Here is a 26,013-nt window from a genome sequence, read left to right on the forward strand (position 1 = left end):
TCATAAACTTTTGCACCAGAGAGAAATATAAGCATCATATTATCTATATGGTGATTTAAGGAGGACAGTTGCTTACTTTTTTTTTTCTTTTTGATTTGTAGAAACTTCCATTTGTTTACTCAATTTTTTATTTTTATTGTACTTTAGGTTCTGGGGTACATGTGCAGATCATGCAGGTTTGTTGCATAGGTACACATATGGCAATGTGGTTTGCTGCCTCCATCACCCTGTCACCTACATCTGGCATTTCCCCCCATGTTATCCCTCCCCGACCTTCCCACCCCATCGCTGTCCCTCTCTTGGCCCCCCCATAGACCCCAGTGTGTGATGCTCCCCTCCCTGTGTCCATGTGTTCTCATTGTTCATCACCCACCTATGAGTGAGAACATGCGGTGTTTGATTTTATGTTCTTGTGTCAGTTTGCTGAGAATGATGGTTTCCAGATTCATCCATGTCCCTACAAATGACATGAACTCATCATTTTTTATGGCTACATAGTATTCCATGGCGTGTATGTGCCACATTTTCCTTGTCCAGTCTATCGTCGATGGGCATTTGGGTTGGTTCCAGGTCTTTGCTATTGTAAACAGTGCCACTATGAACATATGTGTGCGTGTGTCGTTATAGTAGAATGATGTATAATCCATTGGGTATATACCCAGTAATGGGATTTCTGGGTTAAATGGAATTTCTATTTCTAGGTCCTTGAGGAATCGCCACACTGTCTTCAACAATGATTGAACTAAATTACACTCCCACCAACAGTGTAAAAGTGTTCCCATTTCTCCACATCCTCTCCAGCATCTGTTGTCTCCAGATTTTTATTTATTTATTTTTTGAGATGGAGTTTCGCTCTTGTTACCCAAGCTGGAGTACAATGGTGCAATCTCGGCTCACTGCAACCTCCGCCTCCTGGGTTCAAGCAATTCTCCTGCCTCAGCCTCCCGAGTAGCTGGAACTACAGGTGTGCGCCACCATGCCCAGCTAATTTTTGTGTTTTTAGTAGAGATGGAGTCTCACCATGTTGACCAGGATGGTCTCGATCTCTTGACCTCGTGATCCACCCGCCTCAGCCTCCCAAAGTGCTGGGATTATAGGTGTGAGCCACTGCGCTCGGCCATCTCCAGATTTTTTAATGATGCCATTCTAACTGGCATGAGGTGGTGTCTCAATGTGGTTTTTATTTGCATTTCTCTAATAATCAGTGATGATGAGCATTTTTCATATGTTTGTTGGACTCATACATGTCTTCTTTTGAAAAGTGTCTGTTCATATCCTTCGCCCACTTTTGGATGGGTTTGTTTGTTTTTTTCTTGTAAATCTGTTTTAGTTCTTTGTAGATTCTGGATATTAGCCCTTTGTCAGATGGGTAGATTGCAAACATTTTTTCCCATTCTGATGGTTGCCGGTTCACTCTAATGATGGTTTCTTTTGCTGTACAGAAGCTCTGGAGTTTAATTAGATCCAATTTGTCTATTTTGGCTTTTGTTGCCAATGCTTTTGTTGTTTTAGTCATGAAGTCCATACCTATGCCTATATCCTGAATGGTTTTGCCTAGGTTTTCTTCTAAGGTTTTTATGGTGTTAGGTCTTATGGTTAAGTATTTATTCCATCTGGAGTTAATTTTAGTGTAAGGTGTCAGGAAGGGGTCCAGTTTCTGCTTTCTGCATGCTACTAGCCAGTTTTCCGAACACCATTTATTAAACAGGGAATCCTTATCCCATTACTTGTTTTTGTCAGGTTTGTCAAAGATCGGATGGTTGTAGATATGTGGTATTGCCTCCAAGGCCTCTGTTCTATTCCATTGGTGTATATCTCTGTTTTGGTACCAGTACCATGCTGTTTTGATTACTGTATTCTTGTAGTATAGTTTGAAATCAGGTAGCATGATACCTCCAGCTTTGTTCTTTTTGCTTAGTATTGTCTTGGCTATGTGGGTTCTCTTTTGGTTCCATATAAAGTTTAAGGTGGATTTTTCCAGTTCTGTGAAGAAGGTCATTGGTAGCTTGATGGGGATAGCACTGATTCTATAAATTACTTTGGGCAGTATGGCCATTTTCATGATATTGATTCTTTCTAACCGTGAGCATGGAATGCTTCATCATCTGTTTATGTCCTCTCTTATTTCCTTGAGCAGGGGTTTGTAGTTCTCCATGAAGAGGTCCTTTACATTTTTTGTTAGTTGTATTCCTAGGCATTTTATTCTGTTTGTAGCAATTGTGAATGGGAGTTCACTCATGGTTTGGCTCTCTGTTAGTCCATTACTGGTGTACAGCAATGCTTGTGATTTATGCACATGGATTTTGTATCCTGAGACTTTGCTGAAGTTGCTTATTAGTTTAAGGAGATTTTGGCCTGAGATGATGGGGTCTTCTAAATATACAATCATGTCTTCTGCAAATAGAGACAATTTGTCTTCCTCCTTTCCTAATTGAGTACCCTTTATTTGTTTTTCTTGCCTAATTGCTCTGGCTAGAACTTCCAATACTATATTGAATAGGAGTGGTGAGAGAGGGCATTCTTGTCTAGTGCCAGATTTCAAAGGGAATGCTTCCAGTTTTTGCCCATTCAGTATGATATTGCCTGTTGGTTTGTCGTAAATAGATTTTATTATTTTGAGATATGTTCTTCGATGCCTAGCTTATTGAGACTTTTTAACATAAAGTGCTGTTGAATTTTGTTGAAGGCCTTCTCTGCATCTATTGAGTTAATCATGTGGTTTTTGTCTTTGGTTCTGTTTATGTGATGGATTACGTTTATAGACTTGCATATGTTGAACCAGCCTTGCATCCCCGGGATGAAGCCTACTTGACCATGATGAATAAGCTCTTTGATGAGCTGTTGCAATCGGTTTGCCAATATTTTATTGAAGACTTTTGCATCTATGTTCATCATGGATGTTGGCCTGAAGTTTTCTTTTTTTGTTGAGTCTCTGCCAGGTTTTGGTATCAGGATGATATTGGTCTCATAAAATGATTTGGGAAGGATTCCCTCTTTTTGGATTGTTTGGAATAGTTTCAGAAGGAATGGTACCAGCTTCTCTTTGTACGTCTAGTAGAATTCGGCTGTGAACCCATCTGGACCTGGGCTTTTTTTAGTTGGTAGGCTCTTAATTGCTGCCTCAACTTCAGCCCTTGTTATTGGCCTGTTCAAGGTTTCACCTTCTTCCTGGTTTAGGCTTGGGAGGGTGCAAGTGTCCAGGAATTTATCCATTTTTCCAGGTTTACTGGTTTATGTGCATAGAGTTGTTTGTAGTAATCTCTAATGGTAGTTTGTATTTCTGTGGAATTGGTGTTGATATTCTCCTTTTGATTTTTTATTGCACCTATTTGATTCTTCTTCCTTTTCTTTTTTATTAATCAGGCTAGTGGTCTATTTTGTTGATCTTTTCAAAAAACCAGCTCCTGAATTTATGGATTTTTTGAAGCTTTTTTTGTGTCTCTATCTAATTCAGTTCTGCTCTGATCTTAGTTATTTCTTGTCTTCTGCTAGGTTTTGAGTTTTTTTTTATCTTGCTCCTCTAGCTCTTTCAATTTTGTTGATAGATTGTTGATTTTAGATCTTTCCTCATTTCTCTGGTGGGCATTTATTGCTATAAATTTCCCTCTAGACACTGCTTAAATGTGGTCCCAGATATCCTGGTACATTGTGTCTTCATTCTCGTTGGTTTCAAAGAACATCTTTATTTCTGCCTTCATTTCATTGTTTATCCAGTCGACATTCAGGAGCAGGTTGTTTAGTTTCCATGAAGTTATGTGGTTCTTAGTTTCTTAATTCTGAGTTCTAATTTGACTGCTCTGTGGTCTGAGAGACTGTTTGTTATGATTTCCATTCTTTTGCATTTGCTAAGGAGTGATTTATTTCCAATTATATGGTCAACTTTAGAGCAGGTGCAGTGCGGTGCTGAGAAGATTGTATATTCTGTGGATTTGGGGTGGAGATTTCTGTAGATGTCTTTTAGGTCTGCTTGGTCCTTTTCTGAGTTCAAGTCCTGGATATCCTTGTTAATTTTTTGTCTCGTTGATCTGTCTAATATTGACAGTGGAGTGTTAAAGTCTCCCATTATTATTGTGTGGGAGTCTAAGACTCTTTGTAGGTCATTAAGAACTTGCTTCATATTTCTGGGTGCTCCTGTATTGGGTGTGTATGTATTTAGGATCTTTAGCTCTTCTTGATGCATTGATCCTTTTACCATTATTTAATGCCCTTCTTTGTCTCTTTTGATCTTTGTTGGTTTAAAGCCCATTTTATCAGAGACTAGGATTGCAACTCCTGCTTTTTTTTTTGCTCTCCATTTGCTTGATAAATCTTCCTCCATCCCTTTGTTTTAGCCTGTGTGTGTCCTTGCACGTGAGATGGGTTTCCTGAATACAGCGCACCAATGGGTCTTGACTTTTTATCCAATTTGCCAGTCTGTGCCTTTTGATTGGGGCATTTAGCCCATTTACATTTAAGGTTAATATTGTTATGTGTGAATTTGATCTTGCCATTTTGATGCTAGCTTGATGTTTTGCCCGTTAGTTGATGCATTTCCTTTATTATTTTGATGGTCTTTACCATTTGGTACATTTTTGGAGTGGCTGGTACTGGTTGTTCCTTTCCTTGTTTAGTGCATCTTTCAGGAGCTTTTGTAAGGCAGGCCTGGTGGTGATGACATCTCTCAGCAATTGCTTATCCATAAAGGATTTTATTTCTCCTTCACTTTGAAACTTAGTTTGGCTGGATATGAAATTCTAGCTTGAAAGTTCTTTTCTTTAAGGGTGTTGAATATTGACCCCCACTCTCTTCTGGCTTGTAGGGTTTCTGCTGAGAAATCTGCTGTGAGTCTGATGGGCTTCCTTTTGTTGGTAACCTGATCTTTCTCTCTGGCTGCCCTTAGCATTTTTCCTTCATTTCAACTCTGGTGAATCTGATGATTATGTGCTTTGGTGTTGCTCTTCTTGAGGAATATCTTTGTGGTGGTCTCTGTATTTCCTGGACTTGTATGGTAGCCTACCTTGCTAGGTTGGGGAAGTTCTCCTAGATAATATCCTGAAGAATGTTTTCCAGCTTGGATTGATTCTCCCCATCACATTCAGGTACACCTATGAAACGTAGATTAGGTCTTTTCACATAATCCCATATTTCTTGGAAGCTTTGTTCATTTCTTTTCACTCTTTTTTCTCTATTCTTGCCTTCTCATTTTATTTCATTGAATTGATCTTCAATGTCTGATACCTTTTCTGCTTGGTTGATTTGGCTATTGAAACTTGTGTCTGCTTCACAAAGTTCTCGTGCTGTGTTTTTCAGCTTCATCAAGTCATTTATATTCTTCTCTAAGCTGTTTATTCTAGTTAGCATCCCATCTAACCTTTTTTTCTAAGTACTTAGTTTCTTTGCATTGGGTTAGCACATGTTCTTTTAGCACTGAGAAGTTTGTTATTACCCACCTTCTGAAGACTGTTTCTGTCAATTCATCAGTTTCATTCTCCGTCCATCTTTGATACGTAGCTGGTGAGGAGTTGTGATCCCTTGTAGGAGGAGAGGTATTCTGGTTTTTTGGTGTTTTCATCCTTTTTGCACTGGTTTCTTCTCATCTTATTGGCTTTATCTACCTGTGATCTTTGTCGTTGGTGACTTTCAGATGGGGTCTCTGAGTGGATGTCCTTTTTATTGAAGTTGAAGTTATTTCTTTCTGTTTCTTAGTTTTCCTTCTAACTGTGAGGCCCTCTGCTGCAGGACTGCTGTAGGTCCACTCCAAACCCTGCTTGCATGGGGATCACCCACAGGGGCTGCCACAGTAAGGGTTGCTGCTGGTTTCTTCTTCTGTTATCTTCATCCCAGAAGGGTACCCACCAGATGTCAGCCTGAGCCCTCCTTTATGAGGTGGCTCTTTGGGTATACAGGGGTCTGGGAGCTGCTTGAGGATACAGTCTGTCCCTTATAGGAGCTCAAATGCTGTGCTTGGAGCTCATTTGTTCCGTGCAGAGCTGCTGGGCGGGTACCTTTATGTGTGCTGCAGCAGAACTCATAACTGCCTCTTTTCCCAGGTGCTCTGACCTAGGAAGGTCGGCTTTATTTATAAGTTCCTGACGTGCTGCTGCCTTTTTTCAGAGATGCCCTGCCCCACATTGAGTGGTCTAGTCACAGTCTGCCAGCAGAGGTGTTGCTTAGCTGCTGCAGCATCTGCCCAGCTGCTGTGTGAACTGCCTGGATATTGGCAGACTGCCTCACTAGAGGCAGACACCCTTCCCCTCACTGAGCTGGACCATCCTGGGTCCAGCTGCACTTGCTGCGAAACTCTCAATCCAGAGCGTTTCAGATTGCTTGTTTTGTTGGGGTGGTACCCACTGAACCAGATCGCCTGGCTCCCTGTCTCAGCCCCCTCACTTTCAGTTGAATGGGCGGCTCTGTCTCTCAAGCATTCCAGGTGCCAGTTGAAATGACTGCCCAGATTTGTGTGAGTTTCTGTGCGCCAACCCGTGGCACCATCCGTGCTGAAAACTCACGGTGCTTTTCAGCCCAGGCATCTCCTGGTCTGTGGGCAGTGAAAACTTCTTTATAAATGCAATGAGCACTCACCCTGTGCGTTGTTCTTTCTGGGAACTGCACTCTGGAGCTGTTCCTATTGGGCCATCTTGGATCCTCCCCAGTTGCTTACTTTTTACAATCTAAATAGGATAATTCCTGTAATGGCCACTTACAAATTATCCAAGGATTTTGTCTGTGTTTCTCTTCCTGGCATCAAAAAGCTTTCTTGCTATGAATTTGATTTCCTTTACTTAGGGTTATTGTGTTTTTCTTGTAAGTACCCTGAGCGTTTCCTCAGACTTAAGAACAGTTTTTTTATTTTTGGTTTTGGTTTTTTTGTGTGTTTGCGTGTGTGCCTGTGTGTGTGTGTGTGCGCGCGCGCGCGCGCATGGGTGCTGATTATATTCATTTATTCTAATATATTGTTTTTCCTCCCATAAATGATCATTAAGTCATGACTGAGTGGTAATCTTTGGTAACCCACAAAGATTGGAACCCCACCTGACCTTTTACCCTTATTTATATGTAGATATAGCCCAAATCATCATATCAAACATTAAAATCTGCTGGGTAAGAATGGCTGTTAGTACAGTTGTATACGATTTGCCTCAGACTAAAACTTTAGGGTAATTCTTAATCACTACAAAATAAAATCATTTCCTTGATATGTGTTTAGATTTTTCTTTTCATTTTTTTCTTGAAATTTAATCTTGAGTGAGAAGATTGTCCTACTTAAAATATCAATGGTCAGGAAAGTGGAAAACATGCCTTAGAATTCAGTTCGCTGCAGACATTTAGTGATCAAATAGATTTTTCTTTTTCTATATTTTGAGAATCAAATGAGATTCTTTTAAGTACTTATGGTAAAAAAAAAAATGCTGTGTATCACCTCATCACTTCTTAATGAAATTTTAGATTTTATAAACAGACTCTGACCTTTTCAAACCTAGGAATCTGAACCCTTTTCTAATCATGCCAGAAGCATTTTTGAATTCTTAGTTTAATATGCCACTTTTTATGATTCAATGCAGCAGAAATGGACTTTGCATGTTTTTTTGTTGTTGTTGTTGAGACAGAGTTTTACTCTGTTGCCCAGCCCACAGTGCAGTGGTGTGATCTTGGCTCACTGCAACCTCTGCCGCCCGGGTTCAAGTGATTCTCCTGCCTCAGCCTCCCAAGTAGCTGGGATTACAGACACCTGCCACCACACCTGGCTAATTGTTATATTTTTAGTAGAGATGGGGTTTCACCATCTTGGCCAGGCTGGTCTTTAACTCCTGACCTCGTGATCCACCTGCCTCAGCCTCCCAAAGTAATTTTTTAAGTAAATGATTTTCTCCTTGAAGTGCTTACATTTTTCATCTTTAAAAAATAGTTTTATTGAGGCCTAATTTATATTATATAAATTAACCTATTTTAAGTATACAGTTTGATGGGGTTTAGTAAATTTCAGTAACACTTATACGACCACCTTTACAATCCAGAAAAGGTACAGTAAGAATATGGTATTATAATCTTATGGGACCACTATGGTATATGTGGTCTGTTGTTGACCAAAACATCATTTTATGCAGCGCATGACTGTATATAAAATCATTTAGAAAACAACATGTTAAAACCACTGGAAAAAGGAAGGGCCATTTAGTAAATTGCCCTCATTTAGAAAACAACATGTTAAAACCACTGGAAAATGAATAATGATAGAGCACTATCTATTTTTCTTCACTAAAATAAATTTTAGATGTATCAGCTATTTAAGAAGGAAATGTAAATTTATAAGAAAACTAGAAAACATACAGGCAAAAATGATTTCTAGATGTGGAGAGACTTTCTAAGTATTTTAAAAATGGAATAAAATGCAAAGGAATATACTGTTTGACTACATAAAAAAAATGTAACAAAGTATAAGACAGATGACAAGCTGAAAAAAATATTTGCAACAAACATGAAAAGTAGAGGGTTAAGGTATAATATGTAATATTCACATATGTGAATATTCATATTGATAAAATATATGTGAATATTCATATTGATTATAAAACACCAAAAAGTGACAGATGAGCATTTAAGTAGGTAAATCACAAAACAACAAACAGAAATCACTCGTAAGATGTGTATATGAAACAACAGAACTTTAAAGTGCATGAAGCAAAAACTGACAGAATCAAAGAGGAAACAGACAAATCCATAGTTGTAGACTTCATTTACCTCTTTCTCAAGAATAGACAGAATTAAACAGGAAGTCAGTAAAGATTAGAGGAGCTGAGCACCACCACCTAACAAAAGGATGTAATTGACATTTTTAGAGCACTTCATCCAATAGCAGGAGAATAAAAATTCTTTTCAAGTGCCCATGGAACATTCCTCCAGATAGACCATATCTGTATAATAAAACAAAATTCAACAAGTTTAAAAGAATTGAAACCAGATAATAAAATGAAACTAGTCACTCATATAGCACACTTTTAAGTAATCCAATGGACAAAGAAGTCTCATGAAAACTAAAAAGTAATACATTGAACAGAATGAAAAAAGACCAAATCATAATTTGTGCACACAGCTAAAGCAGTGCTGAAAAGGAAGTGTATAGCACTGAATGCTTATATATTATCAGAAATATATATTCAAGATATATCAGAAAAATATATAGTAAATATATATATATATATATATATATATATATATATATCAGAAGCACTGAATGCTTTATATCAGAAAAGAAGAAAGATCTTAATCAATCATCTAAGTCCCCATCTCAACAAAATAGAAAAAATAAGAACAAAATAAGCATAGAGCAATGATAAGATGCTCTTAATGATAAGAGCAGAAATTAATGAAATTGAAAACAGAAACAATAAAATAGTCAATCTAAATGTAAAAGTTAGAAAAGGAATATTACAAATAACTTCATATATAAATGTGACAGCTTAGATGAAATGGACCTCTTCCTTGGAAAATAGTACTAGAACATAACCCAAGATGAAATAGATACTCTGAATAATCCTGTAACTATTAAATAAATTAAATATTACATAGAAACACTTCAGGGTGTGGAAAAAAAACTCCAGGCGCAAATTATTTTACTGGTGAATTCTATGTATTTAAAGAAGAAATAACACCATTTCTACACCATCTCTTCCAGGAAATGAAGGCAGAAACATTTCCCGTAGCATTTTATGAGGAAATCATTATCCTGATACAAAACAAAATCCCAAAACAAAAAACAACTATAGACCAATATTTCTCAGGAACTTAGATGTTAAAACTCTCACCAAAATATTAGCAAACTAACTCCAAACATGTATAAAAAGAATTATACCTATGACTAAATGAACTGCTTCAAACACTTGAAAATAATCAGTGTACAGGTCCACCACTTACTAGACGTGTGACCTTAGACAAGTCACTTAATCTTTCTCTACCTTATGTTTCTCATCTGTAAAACAGGAATAATAATAGCACCTATCTCATAATGGTTGTGAAGATTAAATTATCTAATACACGTAAAGCATTTAGAATTGTAACTGGCACATAGTAAGCCCTCAGTAAACCTTAGCCGTTGTTATTACTAGCTCTTAATTGTGAATATTCTAAGTAGATACTGTACTCAGAATCTTGGGTTCTTGTGAAAATAAACTAATGTTATCTTTGCCTAAAGTATTCCATTTTTGTTTTAGATATAGTGAATATACCTTGTAAAAGCCAAAAAACTTCTAAATAATTAAGAACTTTAAAAAGAGAGAAATTTGAGGCCGGGCGTGGTGGCTCATGCCTATAATCCCAGCACTTTGGGAGGCCGAGGCGGGTGGATCACAAGGTCAACAGATCGAGACCATCCTGGTCAACATGGTGACCAGGGTTCATTTGCTTGAACCCAGGAGGCGGAGGTTGCGATGAGCCGAGATCCTGCCATTGCACTCCAGCCTGGGTAACAAGAGTGGAGCTCCGTCTCAGAAAAAAAAAAAAAAAGAGAGAGAGAGAAATTTGGTAGAAAGCAAACATTATATTTCTTGAATTTAATTCTCTTCCAATTATTTTCTTCAAATCTTTCCTTAAAATAAGTCCTGAATATTTTTATCAATATGCAAATTTCAGAACATTTATTTTATAATATTATATAATCTATTTCATATTATCGAAAAACGCATTTTAGGCTACTATATTTTGGGACTTTTCAAAAGCTGTTCCTAGTAATCACAACTTTCCTTTTCCCTTTATAGGTCACCATTTGCTGCTGTGACAGACTATTCAGTTACAAGAAATAATGTCATACAACTCTGCCTGGAGTTGACAACAATTGTGCAACAGGTATTAGCTGACAAACTTTCTTTCTGTTAATTTATTGGCAACTTTATATTCTAATAATGGGAAGTATCCTGTGTACCAAGAGTTTGTAAGATACTGGTTTAAAAGTTTCTCAAAGGCAAATCATTCTAAAGAAATCAAATATGTTTAATATTTTTTGGGAAACTATGCATATACCTCAGTTAACTTACCAGACAATATAAAGGGAACCTCCCTGACCTGTAAATAAACAATTATAATAAAATAATATCTGTTAGTTTGACACTTTCAATGGGGATGACTAAGGTATATTGCCTTTCAAAAAATTACCCCATTCAGATAACAATCTCAGATTTTTGCTCTAAGACACTATTAGTTTTACTTACTTTTGTACACATACAAGCAAATGTGCCTAACAGCTTTTAACAATGATCTAATTACCAAAATGATTTTTCGCTTCCATATTATCTAAGCCAGGAATCCCCAAATCAGATGCCTTCAGGGTCCAGCAGCTGATATAAATGGTTGAATTAAGTCTGATATAAGGCATGGAGAAATGCAGGAGACTTGGGTGATTTGACTAGAACATATTCAAACATGTCTTTTAGAGGAAATGTAATTATAGGCATGATATATTTGTGCTTTTAAATTATCTTTTAAATAATTTGTTCTTTTTCTACTGTTACGTGATGATATCTCTCTTCAGTATCAAGTTTTTTTGGGCTCTGTGGTCTGTTGCTACCTGTAGTAGAAATAAGAATAAGGATTAATAGGTAAAATAATGAAATAAAATAGTTAAGTGTTTATTTCTTTATGGTGAAACTATGGGTGATTTTATTTAGACTCTACTTTTCTGTATTTTTCCAAATGAATTTTTATTTTCTAAAATGAATTTGAGTTATAAAAAAAAGAATGTTAAGTACATTGAAGAAATACTGCTTTAAGTTTGCCAGAGGAACACAACTTAGACAAATATTTAAATATACTTTAAAATAAATTACATGCTTACAAACAGTTAATGTTCATCTAATCATCTAATTCAGCCATTATATACATACTAATCACTGCATTTGATTGGAATTGTATGAAGTATCTGAAGATAGGAATTAAACTTAAGCTGCCAGTAAAAGAGGCCAATTTGAATAAGCAAGGTGTAGACTTTAAAGAAAAACTAGGGCATGCATTTATTACCAGGCTTTCAAGAAATCTCATCTGAACAGTTATGATGATGGTTATGCTTTGAAATATGCTGTGCTTCAAATTATTTTTCACTCAGCTTTAATTATTTTTATTCCCTTTGCAGCAAGATGAGATAATCAATATCTAAAAATAAACTGTCACAAATGCCTTTTTTCCACTTCCTAACACAAAGTGGTGCTACTGTGAAGTAAGAGGAAAGTGCTTCTTGATATTGGCCACTTACATTTAAAATAATACTAAAATTAGTGGAGAAATTTAATGTCAGTTTCTTTTTAAAACTTTCATTTGTAGGAATTTATTTAATCTACTATATTACTTTACTTATTCCCTGTCGTGATAGGTTTGGATCATTGTATTTGAAGCCTTTTAAAGAGATTTCCGCCCCCCCCAACACTTTCCTCATCGCGTAAGATTGGTTATGATGACACTTTTGAAAAAAAAAAAAAGAGAAACTGGTTTTAAAACCTTAAATAGAATTCTCACAAAGAACTGAAGCTTCATTTAGAACACTGTCAGCAACTGAAGCAGAACAATGAGACAGGTACCCACACACTACTTGTCAGCATTGAAATAATTGCCATGATGCCTTCCTTAATGGATATCAGCTTAACCTAAAATTATTGTACTGTACCATTTTTTTGTTCTCTAACACAAAACTGATGAATTAGATTGTCACTATTTAAGAAATAAGCACAAAAGTGTTGGTTTGCAAGATGAAACTTTGGTGAAGCTTAAAATACATGGGGCAAGGGAGAGGGTTGTAATCTTGGAAGATTTGAGATTCAGCCCTGTTGATTCATGATGATTCCACATTGGACAAACCATGTCATTGTTTTCGCCATCTATAAACAGAATTAATCACATCTACCTCAGAATTATTAGTAGACTAGATAAAGAAAGTGTATATATACACCATGGAATACTATGCAGCCATAAAAAAGAATGAGATCATGTCCTTTATAGCAACATGGAAGGAGCTGGAGGTCATTATCCTAAGCAAACTAATATAGGAACAGAAAACCAAGTACCGTATCTTCCCACTTATAAGTGGGAGCTAAACATTGAGTACATGTGTATACAAGGGAACAACAGGTACTGGGGCCTACTTGAGGGTGGAGGGTCAGAGGAGGGTGAGGATCAAAAAACTATATTTTCCGTACTATGCTGATTACTTAGGTGATGAAATCTGTACACCAAAACCCCATGACACTCAGTTTACTTACATAACAAACCTGCACATGTACTCCTGAACCTAAAATAAAAGTTAAAAAAGTAAAATAAAATAAAAATAGTCAATGAATGTAAAGTGAAAAACAAAGATGAAAGTAATATTGTTTACAAAAATAGGTAAGGAATAACAAGACTTGATTAAAGGAAGTAACATAAGAAGTTTTGAAAAATAAATGTCAGAGATGTTTTTTCTCCATTTGGTGTTAGTTTTATTGAGCTGCATTTACAGTGAAACCTGAGTTAGGTGCTGAGGGAAAATTCAAACATGTTGAAGAACATTTTAAATCAGATTTTGAAATGTTAAATACAGAGTGAAAAATTCCTCTTAAAACTCAAATTTTGACGATACACTTTTTACCTGAACTGGTCCTCTCTAAACTGTATTTACTAAAAATCTTTTTTCTGCTTTCTTATGGGTCTGTTCATTTGCAACCTTTTTTTTTTTTTTTTTTTTTTTTTTTGAGACAGAGTCTCACTCTGTCACCAGGCACCAGGCTGGAGTGCAGTGGCACAGTCTTGGTTCACTGCAACCTCCGCCTCCCTGGTTCAAGCAGTTCTCCTGCCTCAGCCTCCTGAGTAGCTGGAGCTACAGGTGCATGCCACTGTGCCGAGCTAATTTTTGTATTTTTAGTGGAGACAGGATTTCACCATGTTGGCCAGGATGGCCTCCATCTCTTGACCTCGTGATCCACCCGCCTCAGCCTCCCAAAGTGCTGGGATTCCAGGCTTGAGTCACTGCACCCGGCCATTTCCAACCTTTTTAGATCCATTTTCGATTTTCTTGGTTATCACTGGTTATCTGAATAGTGTTAAAAACATTTTACAGAAAACTGTAATGAAGAATATTTATAATAATATAATCCTAATTACACAGAAACAGTGCTGTTGTTTTGGTCTTTCCTGTAATAAATGTCTTTACTTAAGTTGTTGTTGTGACTTTCTGACAGTTGATTTGTTTTACTTTGTTCCATATTTACCTGTCAGATGTATTTTGTTTTCTAAACCTTATTCAAGTAAATGGAAAAATATTCTTTAAAGATCAGTATTAAAAATGTTTCTTTTTGATGGGCAGCCTCCTTTAAATTATGTGTATGTGCTTTCTATTCACTTTACCTATATAATATTTTAAATGCAGAAAATAAAAGTAAATAATTCACGAAACTCTCTCTAAATCTGCATCTTAAAATAAAGATATAAATGAGCATATTGAGTATATAGGCATATTGAGTTTATAGCCCTCTTTAAATATATTCCTGCTCAAATGTAATTTAACCATTTTATCTGTTTTATCTTAAGTTGTTAATTGCTCAAGGTAAACACTTGAGAAAAAAGGAGATTTTCTAGAACTTATTGAATTGGGATTTGTGTTTTAAATGCTTAGAGCACAAATTTGTAAATACTGTTTGGAAAGTTTACAAAATTTTATTAAAATAAATAGCCCAGAAGTAATTTTTAATTTCATTAAGGATGTATTCAAGGAAATTTGGCCTGTAGTTTTATTGATTATAGATATTACTTAATTACATTCATGTATATGAATAGTACTTCATTTACCTTCTTAGTTGACATTTCATGTCATTTACGCTCATAATTTATGGCAAAATAATGTAGTGGGCTTTGACATGAAGTTGATCCAAGTTCATCATCTTGGCTTTGCTTTTCAACAAACAGCATAAACTTGGACAAATTACTTCATAACTCTGATATTATTTTTCTTTATCTGTAAAAGTGGATCCCTACCATTTTTAGATTATCATAGAGCTGTTGTGAAGATTAGCAACTGATTTAGCCCACCATCTGGCATATAGTGGGACCTTAATAAATGGCCACTCGAGTTATTTTGTGTAGCAAAAAGCCTTTGGAAATGCTAAACTCAGCTAGTTTCTTTCTCCACAGAAAATTTCAAGGAGTGATGCTCTGCTTACTTTTGGTATTGAGTGGCAATGAGGAAAGACCTTATTTCTAAAATGAGTGATTAAAAAAAAAGATATTGGTATAATTTAGAACGTTCCTTAAATTTTAATGCAAATTCATTACTGTGCTTCATTTTCTGCAAGATATGTTGAAACATTCATGTTCAAATATAATACAGAAATTAATTTTGATCACCCAGGAATGTATCATCCCTATCCACATATTCAAATAAACTGGAGTTATAAGTGGAAAACTCAAAACATATAAAGTTGAAGGAGACTATATGTGTAAATATATTTTGTAGTACAGATGTATGTTTTAAAAAGAGATATTAAGTTCAAGTTATAGTTAAATACATGTAAAGATGTAAAATGGGGATAGAAATTATGCTGGTGCAGGCAGGGTATATATTCTATGGTTCCTGTGGCAAGTGTTGAAAGCATATGAAAAGCCTGTCCAGGATGGTCTCATAGTTGTTTAAAACACAACTTTAAATACTACTTTTACTATGTACTCAGAGTTAGTGTTTAAACCCTCATGAATCAGACATTCTAGGTGACCTGAAAATTGTATTGGGGCTCTTGAGATTGAAACTGGGACATTTGAGACCAAAAAACAGGACAAGCTTTATACGCATTTTTAAAAACAGTATGGATTATATTAGCATACTCATTGAAGGCAATATAAAATGTGATTCTGTTTTTTCACTTTTTCCTTTTATTTTTAGTTGACACATAATTGTAGGTATTTGTGGAGTACAGAGTCATATTTCAGTACATGTATACAATCTATAATAATCAAATCAGGGTAGTTAGCATATCCATCATCTGAAATATTTATCAATTATGTATGGTGGGAACATTCAAAATCCTCTTTTCCAGCTTTTTGAAAATATAAGATAAATTATTGGTAACTGTATTCATTCTACAGTGCTATAGAACACTAGAATTTGTTCCCCCTATCTAGATGTAATTTTGTATCTATTAACCGATCTCTCCCTATCCCCTCCTTTCTTCTACCCTTCCCAGCCTCTCATAACTACAGCCTACTCCCTACTTCTATGAGCTCGGTTTTTTTAGCTTTCACATGTGAGTGAAAACATGTGATATTTATCTTTCTGTGCCTGACTTATTTCACTTAACATGATGTTCTTTAAACTAATCCATGTTGCTTTGAATTATAGGATTTAATTCTTTTTAGGGCTGAATAGTATTCCATTGTGTATATATACCACATTTTTTTCGTCTGTTCATCTGTTGATTAACATTTAGGTTGATTCCTTATCTTGGCTGTTGTCAATAGTGCTGTAATAAACATGGAGATGCTGATATCTCTTGGACATACTGATTTCCTTTCCATTGAATAAACTTCCAGTAGTGGGATTGCTGGATCATATGATGTTTTGTGAAATCTATATTCTGTTTTCCATAATGGCTCTGCTAATTTACATTCCTACTAACAGCATTTTTCACTTCCTTTCTGTTTAAGCAAATAATACTTTTAATTCAGTGCAATTATGCTTCAACCTTTAATTTTTCTTCAGCCTCTTACATTAATTATAAAGATAATTATAAAGATTAATTATAAAGATATTATAATTATAATCTTTTCAAATTTTTCATATAATGCTAATATAGTAAGTCAGAAGTTATAGAACCATAAGAGATAATACCCAGATAACTTAAAGACTTTTTTCTGAAGAAAAATGTAAAAACTAAAAATATAAGTTTTCAAAACTGAAGGTATGTTACATATGTGTACCTGTATCTTCTCGAAGGCATATGTATAATGAGAATATTATCAAAATAGATATAAATACACATACAAGAAATTCTCATTCATGTTATGAAATATACCTAATTATTGGCAGCTGCATATTTTCTGAAGGCTCAGAATGAAGAAGTAAGGGTGATGAAATCATTGTATACTAATACTTAACAAAGCACTCTTTAGAAGAGTGGGGCATAATAATTTATTCTTCTTCTAGCTTTGTGACACTGGCCTGGCTTGTGAGCAAAAACTTAAAGATGTGCTGTGTATCATATTAATATGGATGCTGAAATAGATTGTTTCCATATGTTTATTCTTTTATAAACCAAGACCATTGCATGTTATCAGAGTCACCCTGCCAAAGTGCTTTTAAAGATAGTATCACCATCAGTAATACCAGAAGGAGAATAGATGGGGATATACTAAACTAATCAATTCCTTTTAGATAGCAAATGGTTGATCCTATTTCTCAGACACCTTTCTTCGCTGTGTTACATTTTGGAATTTATGAAACTTACATACATGCAAAAGAATGAAGAATAATAATACTCATGAATCTGCCATCTAATTTAATATTTACAACATTACCAATATTGTTTCAGTTACTTTTGAGCTCCTCTCCCATTTCATCAGCTTGCCTTCTTAAGGGTTTATCATTTTATTTTTTCTTAAAATAGTTTCATATACTTCTCTAAATGTATCATTTGATTATGCTTGTCTTTTCAATTGATGTGTTTCTGAATTCATGCATGTTTTCTTCTGTAGCTGTAGTTCATTCATTTTTACTGCTTATAATGTTGAAATCTGTGCATTATGTGCATATCCAAGTATGATTATCCATTCTTCTGATTATGGACATTTTTTTATATATTTACATTTAAGTATATACCTAGGAGTATAATTACTAGGTTATACAGTTTACACATGCTCATCTTTACAATTGTGAATATGATGTTCTCAAAATTTTATTGCTTATTATGTCTTGTACTTTCATTATCTTTCTACTCTCTGAATTACTGTATTTGAGTCTTACTTTGCAGTTCACCTTTGAAGAGGCTTTAATAGTTTTCTCACAAAGACCCTAAAAAGAGGTAACTTTTACCCTTATTCATGTTATGTATAGGGATACAGATGTAGAAAGGTGAGTTAGGCTATTTTTGACCCTCATGAGTGATAAACTTCAGGGGAGAGTCCCTGATATGCTACCATTTGTGATGTACTGTGACTATTCTTTTTAAAGAACCAAGCCAACAGTAATAGTTTATTTAAGAAAAGATTTGCTGTGACAGACTTGGAAGCAGGAGTAGACCCCATGCACTTCTGTGTCTCCAGTGCCTGGCAAATAAGTGTTTGTTGAAAGAACGATATAATTATTTTTCCCTTAAAAGTTTACCAAAAGTGATTACAGAAATTTAGAAACGTTAGGTGTTTAGAATCAAGTAAAGAACTGTTTCAAAACACTGATGCCTGAGCCCCCTCCAGGCCTCATTAAGTTAGACTGTGTGTAATGGGGTTAGGCATCAGTATTTTTAAACTGATGCCTCAAGTGATTCTAATATGGAGCCAAAGTTAATAACAATTGTGCTGTACTCATACTTTAGGAGGAGACAAATATGAGGTGGGAAGAAAATGCATATAATTAAGAACAGTATTTCCTTTGGGGACCATGTTTCCATGGACCATGATTCATCTGAGGAAGCATATTAAAAATGTAGATTTTCTAGATTTTACCACAGGCTGAATGATTGAGAAGTGTGGATCAGGAGGTTCAACTATTTATAGGTAATAACAGCCCAGAGCCTATATATTTATAAAGGAGTCTGGTTAAAGTTTTCAACTTATAACTGTAGTTATTAGTGGGTTATAGTCCCTCTGTAGTAAATACATATCCAAAAGGATTAGGCTTGTTCTTTGAAATGTCAGTTATAAGTTATTAATTAAAAAGTGGCTATCGCACACTTGTAATAAGAAAGGAAGAGCCAGTGCTAGAAACTGGTATAGTGGTAGTAGACATAGGAAGGCACTAAGGTTAATAAAACAAGAAGCAGTAATAATCATTAGTAACGTCTTAAGCATTTATTACATCATACCATACCTTACATGAATTACATGACATAGATTTTCATATCTACATAAGATAAAAGCAGCAAACCAAATACATTTTAGTTACTATTAGTTGGTACACAAGTAATCACGGGATTTGCCATTACTTTTAAGCCTTATTATATCTTGTACTTCCATTATCTTCCTACTCTCTGAATTACCATATCTTTTTCATATGTCATAATATTAATATTACTTTTAATGGCAAAAACCGTAATTACTTTTGCATCAACCTAACAGTTATAGGCACTGATTTATTAAGGCATTTCGCCTCTGCTGAAGAAGTAGTTTTTAACATCCCAGTCTGCTTGGGTTGGGTCAGAAAGACCACCAACATCAAATAGGTAATTCAAATAAAATTAGGCCCTAACACAAGTAAAATAATGGATTGAAATTGTAAATGACAATGGTAGGTTGAAGAACTGGTCAGAATCAAGTAATTAGGATAAGTGAGCACAAATCAGACTTATAAAATGAGTCAAAATTTATCTGTAAAAACCAGATTGGGCTAGGTATGGTGACTCACGCCTGTAATCCCAGCACTTTGGGAGGCCAGAGCAGGTGGATCACGTGAGGTCAGGAGTTCTAGACCAGCCTGGCCAACATGGGGAAACCCTGTCTCTACTAAAAATACAAAAATTAGCCAGGCATGGGGGTGCATGCCTGTAATCCCAGCTACTCGGGAGGCCGAGGTGGGAGAATCACTTGAACCTAGAAGTCGGAAATTGCAGTGAGCTGAGATTGCACCATTGCACTCCAGCCTGGGCAACAGAGTGAGACTGCATCTCAAAAAAAGAAAAAGAAAACAGATTGGAAAATACTAGATTTGCGAGAAGGTAGCAGAATGTAACCTGAGGTTGATTGTGGGTAACAATCTGTGAGGCTTGACATAGAACCTCTAAAAAATAACTCTCATAGCCCATGAAATGAAGAGATATAGCCTGGAAAACTAACAAAATGGTTATTGCATTAAACTCTGCATTGGTTATGTCTTCATATGCATGTCTGCCTTATGTTTCCCTTCGATTGGTGCAGAGTTGTATCAGTCAAGGTAAACTAGATTAAGCTGCAGTGACAAACAACCTGAAAATATGAGTGGCTTTTAATAATGTTCATATCGAATGCTCATGCTCCATTTGCATCCTGGGTTGCTATAGCTCTACTCTATATACTGTTCACTTCAAAGCCCACACTGATACAGTAGCCTCTTCTAGAACATTGCTGGTCATTATGGCAGAGGGAAAAGAGAACATATTGAACCATGCACTGGTTCTTAAAGGTTCTGCATGAAAATGAGACCTAGCACATCTACTCACAATTCATTGGTCAAAACAACTCACACGGCCATGATTGACTTCAGTGGTTCAAGGAAGTTTACTATTCCCTTTAAAAAAAATGGCAGTATATGTTTGGAAATCATAATACAGTCTGCCACAGCAATGAATCTATGAAGAATTCCAGTATAGTGTTATACTAGAATTTTGAGGACAACAATATTGGTTTATTTGAATGTAACATCTCTCTCCTCAATACTGTAGTGTGTTTGGTGTGTGTGTGTGTGTGTGTGTGTGTGTGTGTGTGTGTGTGTGTGTGTCACAGAGAGAGAGAGAGTTGGTATTTTAAGTATAATCTGCTGGAATATGACTGGTAGGTTTGGGTGGGGGGCAATAAATGACCTTTTGGATTTTGTCCAAAGACAAAATTCTGGTTAATAATCACTCAGTACTCAGTGTTAGTACTAGGAAACTTAAATGGATATGGATTCTATGGAATATCTCTTTTCAAGTTGTACCAAATTAAGCCTAGATTTAAGATAATACTATTACTTGGGCAATTTAGTATTTATTAGGATTTTAATATCTTATCATCATCAATGATCTAAAACTTTTTTTGTGTACCTGGATATAACTGACACTTTTTCAAATACTGCACACAATTACTGAAAAGAAATGGTTCCATTTTGTACAAGAAAATACAACCTAAATAGATAAAAGAGACAAACATATAGGGCCTGAGGAACTTTTTTAAACTAATATTGGAAATTATATACCATACCATCTCTATTTTCTGACAGCCAAGTGAATAATCTTGAATTAAAGAATTGGCCGGGCGCGGTGGCTCAAACCTGTAATCCCAGCACTTTAGGAGGCCGAGGCGGGTGGATCACGAGGTCAAGAGATCAAGACCATCCTGGTCAACGTGGTGAAACCCCGTCTCTACTAAAAATACAAAAAATTAGCTGGGCATGGTGGTGCGTGCCTGTAATCCCAGCTACTCAGGAGGCTGAGGCAGGAGAATTGCCTGAACCTAGGAGGCGGAGGTTGCGGTGAGCCGAGATCGCGCCATTGCACTCCAGCCTGGGTAACATGAGTGAAACTCTGTCTCAAAAAAAAAAAAAAAAAAAGAATTAATGTTTCATTTATATTTTTATTTATGATAGTGTTTGATTTTAGTTTTGCTTGTACCCTTTATTTGGGTTTGTTACAAGGGAAAAAGTGTATCCCATTGCTTAGACCCTATAGAGTTTCCTTTCCTTGGGATATAGTAGATGGTCATCACCATAAGCAACTTGAATATCTGGAAGCTAGAGAAGCTTTCTGTTACAAAGAAATGTTAGCCTCATTCTGTGACTATAAAGTTCTTTATATCTTTTCTATGATACAAATCTTGCAATAAAGGCTCAATTATTTTTGTTAAAAATATCTTCTGAGATCATGCAGATTAAAGTTTAAAACCAAACTCACATGCAAAGTATTTTAAAAACTGTGAAATTCAGTCTATTTTTGTATAAAATATGTGTGAAGAAACTAAGTGTACTGTACTAGTTTCGCAATTAGAAATTTTATTTCCAACAATATGGCTTTATGAGTTGCATTTTTGTATCTCCTGTATAAAACCAATGTATAATATTTATTATGGAAAGTGAAAATAGCAAATCAATGCAATAAAATACTGATAACAAATAAATTCAAATTATATTTATAGGGTGTACAGAGAACCTTGAGAAAGTAAAAAGACAATGAAGTTGAATATAGGGTTCCTTCTTTGAAAATATTAACAATCTAATGGGACAGACTAAGAGTAGCAAATAAATAACTAATGAAAATATAAAATATGTAAAGCTAGTAGAGTTATTTGGTAGGTCATTCAAAACCATTTAGGCCTTGTCTCAAGACATGCAAAACAAATAAACTTAGTTCATAATGGTAATTAACTCACCGCCTCTTCAGGCTGTCAAAACACAGCTATTAAAGTTACAGGACAGCTATTAAAGTTACAGGGATTACAGTCTCACTCTAATGAATTTTTTTTTCCCGAGGTGGAGGCTGTGTCTCCCAGGCTGGAGTGCAGTGACACGATCTAGGCTCACTGCAACCTCCACCTCCTAGGTTCAAGCAATTCTCCTGCCTCAGCCTCCGAAGTAGCTGGAATTACAGCATATGCCACCCTGCCAGGCTAAATTTTTTTTTGAATTTTTAGTAGAGATGGGGTTTCACCGTGTTGGCCAGGCTGGTCTCAAAGTCCTGACCTCGTGATCTGCCTACTTTGTCCTCCCAAAGTGCTGGGATTACAGGCATGAGCCACCATACTCAGCCCACTCTAATGAATTTTCTGATCATTGAACACCTTGACATTTTTACTTCAGTCTTGAAGTAAAACTTCAAGAACTTTCAATTTTTTTGATTTGTTAAAGACTCATATGAATGCTGAAGAAATGTTTAGCCTCTCTTTTGCCTATATCCTCACATCTCTATATGCTAAAAAATTATTTTACACACTCACTCAATTATTAGGACATTAGTTTTTCATTGTGAAGTGAAAGACTAGAGTAGTTGGAGCTAACTTTAGATGACTATGTGGGAGAGACCTAAAATAGAATTTTGTAGAGGAATATTATACAAGATGTGGAAGAATTAGCCATCTTCACTGACAGAAGAAAAAGTAGTTATCAGCCATTTTACAAGCATGACTATTTTATTTTACAGACCTCATGTGTCAAAAAATTTAAGGCTTTTGAACTATATTTCTGTATAACAATTTCTCTAAATTTTAATTATGTTTAACTACTAGTCTGCAAGAGGCAACCAGTGTTACCAAAGTCAGTTTGTGCAATATATGGTTTCTGTTGCCCTTTTTGAATTACCCATAGTGGTTCTCAGGCCCCACTTCTCCAGAGCTGTCTTTATATACTATCCTGGAAAATGTGAGATTTAATAGTATCTTTCTCTTTTATTTTATAATTTGGAAAAAAATTGAATGATAGAAAGAAACGTAGAACAGTGTAACAAGCACACATGGACCAGCATTACAAATTGGCAAATATTAAGATTTGGTCATATTTGCATCAGAACTTTTTATAAAGTTGTTTGTATTTCTGCTCAGGCCCCTTCCTCAGAGGCATGCATGAGCATTGGTATGCATCCTTTTAGTTGATATTTATATACTTTGATACATATATATGCAGAAACAATATATTCTACTTCTCAATTTTAGTCAATAATAAAACATCATGGAATTTAAACAGAAGGATTTGGGATTATGATAGGATAATTAAAGTAGTTCAGAAGTTTGATATAGTAGTCATATCAGACCCTGATTGAAACTCTTTGATAGCTTGCTCATTAGCCTCAGGATAAAACTTATACTTTATCCTGATAAAAAAAGCTCATAAAACTGGCATTCAAGGCAAAATATTATTAGATTTCCCAAGTTTTCCTTCTTCAGTTCATCTCAGTATTTCTCTTTCATATCTCAAGACTTGTTGCTCTGTATGCCTCAGTCATAGTGCCTTTTACGTTTTTTTTTTTTTAATTTCTATTTCTAAAGCTGTATTAGTCCATTCTTGCATTGCTATTAAAGAGCTACGTAAGACTGGGTGAGTTATAAAGAAAAGAGGTTTAATTGACTCAAAGTTCTGCAGGCTGTACAGGAAGCATGGCTGGGAAGCCTCAGGAAACTTAATATAGTGGCAGAGGGTGAAAAAGAAACAGACACATCTTACATGGCCAGAGATGGAGAAAGAGCAAGGGGAGGTACTACACTCCTTTCAACAACCAGAGCTTGTGAGAACTCACTCGCTATCACAAGAACAACAAGGGGGAAATCCACGCCCATGATCCATTCATCAGTTATTTATTCTCAGTACTATTGAGGCTGGAAGAATGAGAGGAACTGAAGTTGGAAGAATTGTATTGGGGAAAATATGTGGAAAGGCTTTGGATATGGTTTGGATTTGTGTCCCCACCCAAATCTCATGTCAAATTTGTGATCCTGAATGTTGGAGAAGAGAGTTATTATTTGCTACTCTTAGTCTGCCCCATTAGATTGTTAATGTAACCTCAATTTACACATCACTTCCTCTAGGAAGTTGCCTCTGATCTTTCCAAAATATGACACCAGAGCCCAAACTAAGACATTTTAGAATCCTCAAATACTAAAGGTCGTATAAGATATATGGTTGTTGCCCTACCACCATGTTATTCACAGTAAACACAATATTAAGTGCAATGAAGTCTAAAATGTTGGTTTCCTAATAGTAACTATTTTGATTATTTTATTATTTGAAGTATTGAGTGTCATGTTTATTTCACAAAATCAAGTTTCTTGTTTGCTTGGTAAGTAGTTTAGCACTGCACAGCAATCTGTTCTTAACCTATCGTGGTGCTTATTAAACAATCTGATTATTTTTCTGCACATTTCACTAAACTGTAAACAATTTGATGATAGGAATTGTGTATTGTTCAACATCTTATCTCCAGAACAAGGACAGTGTCTGGAACATGGATATTCATCAATAAATATTTGCTAAATAACAAAACCAATGGGAAGCTAGTTTCTCATGGTATACAATTGCTTAATCAAAAGCCTTGCATTCTCTACGTTTGTACTTAGAGATGAGCAATTCCAACCTAAAAGGACATGAGGATCAAGTTCTTCCTGTGTGTTGCACTCACTCTATAACAGAGTGGATCTTCAAATGAGAAAAAACATGAATATAAACTGTGTCTGAAGGTACATCTGTTTGTATAACATTTTACAATTTATGAAGTATTTCCAAATATACCATCTCATTTGGCCCTTATAATAAACTTGGGAGGCAGATATTTTTGGTCTAAGTTTCAGATATGAGGCAACAGGCTGGGACAGGTTAAATAACCTGCAAAGTTATATGGCAGTAAGGCAGGACTAGAACTCAAGTCCACATCTTTTGACTAAATAACCTCTCAATATGGAAACCTGTTGATCAGTTTATCTCTGGATACAGAGCAATACAGTTCTTTCTGTTGTTGAAAATTCCTAACCTGAATGCGTATTCATGATGATCAAAGTAAAACAATAGTGCAATTAGAATATATCTTCCACCTGACTGGTAAATCAATGAATTTTATATTTCAAAAGAAAAAAAAGTAAGCTTAGGATTTTTCTCTCTTACATCTCTTCTAGAGCCTTTGTAAACCTGAGACTCTCTATATACTCAGTCTTGCTACTTTCTCAGTTTTTGGCATCAATAATGTTCTAGATTTTTATAGTGAGATAAAAGTCTTGAAGTATTGAACTGGAGTCTCAGAAAACATGAAAATCCAACTATTTTTAATTTATTAATGATTAAACCAACAAAATTATATTAATGATTTTATGTGACATTTTTGCATAAATCTTCTACGGTCTTCTTTCTACAGTTTCAGTATATAACCAATAAATCATTTTTATGTAAAGATGTTTGCTTTACCCAAGAGATTGTAAATGAAACTTTTATACCCAAAGCCATTCTGTAGTGATTACTTTATATAACAGATTGAATGAAGGCAAGTCAGAAATAAATCTTTGTAGAAAACCTTATTAGCAGAATTCTCCCTCACTCTTTTTTATTCACCTTAAATCATATTGCCGCCAGAGATTGACGTCAGTGGCATATTTGATCATAACACTCTTCTGCTTATATCACTTCAGGGAGCCCCCCCACCCTTCATGTACAAGATAAATTTTAAGCTCTTTCAAAAT

The 26,013-nt window shown here is 35.5% G+C and overlaps 1 protein-coding gene across 8 annotated transcripts in view; it reads left to right on the forward strand.

Moving 5' to 3' along the window:
* Window positions 1-26,013, forward strand: part of CNKSR2 (connector enhancer of kinase suppressor of Ras 2) — a 292,101-nt gene that overhangs the window by 64,910 nt on the left and 201,178 nt on the right. For all 8 annotated transcript variants that reach the window (XR_004271141.1, XR_004271142.1, XR_004271143.1 and 5 more), the window contains exon 4: window positions 10,731-10,818. Coding sequence is in view for 4 of the 8 variants with exons in the window: in XM_032286106.1 (XP_032141997.1) it covers window positions 10,731-10,818 (88 nt within the window). In the remaining 4 variants the exon portion in view is untranslated. The remainder of the gene's footprint in view (window positions 1-10,730; window positions 10,819-26,013) is intronic.

The sequence above is a fragment of the Sapajus apella genome, unplaced genomic scaffold (genome assembly GCF_009761245.1).
Source record: "Sapajus apella isolate SASKATOON/1434 unplaced genomic scaffold, GSC_monkey_1.0 scaffold17, whole genome shotgun sequence".
NCBI classification, from domain to species: domain Eukaryota; kingdom Metazoa; phylum Chordata; class Mammalia; order Primates; family Cebidae; genus Sapajus; species Sapajus apella.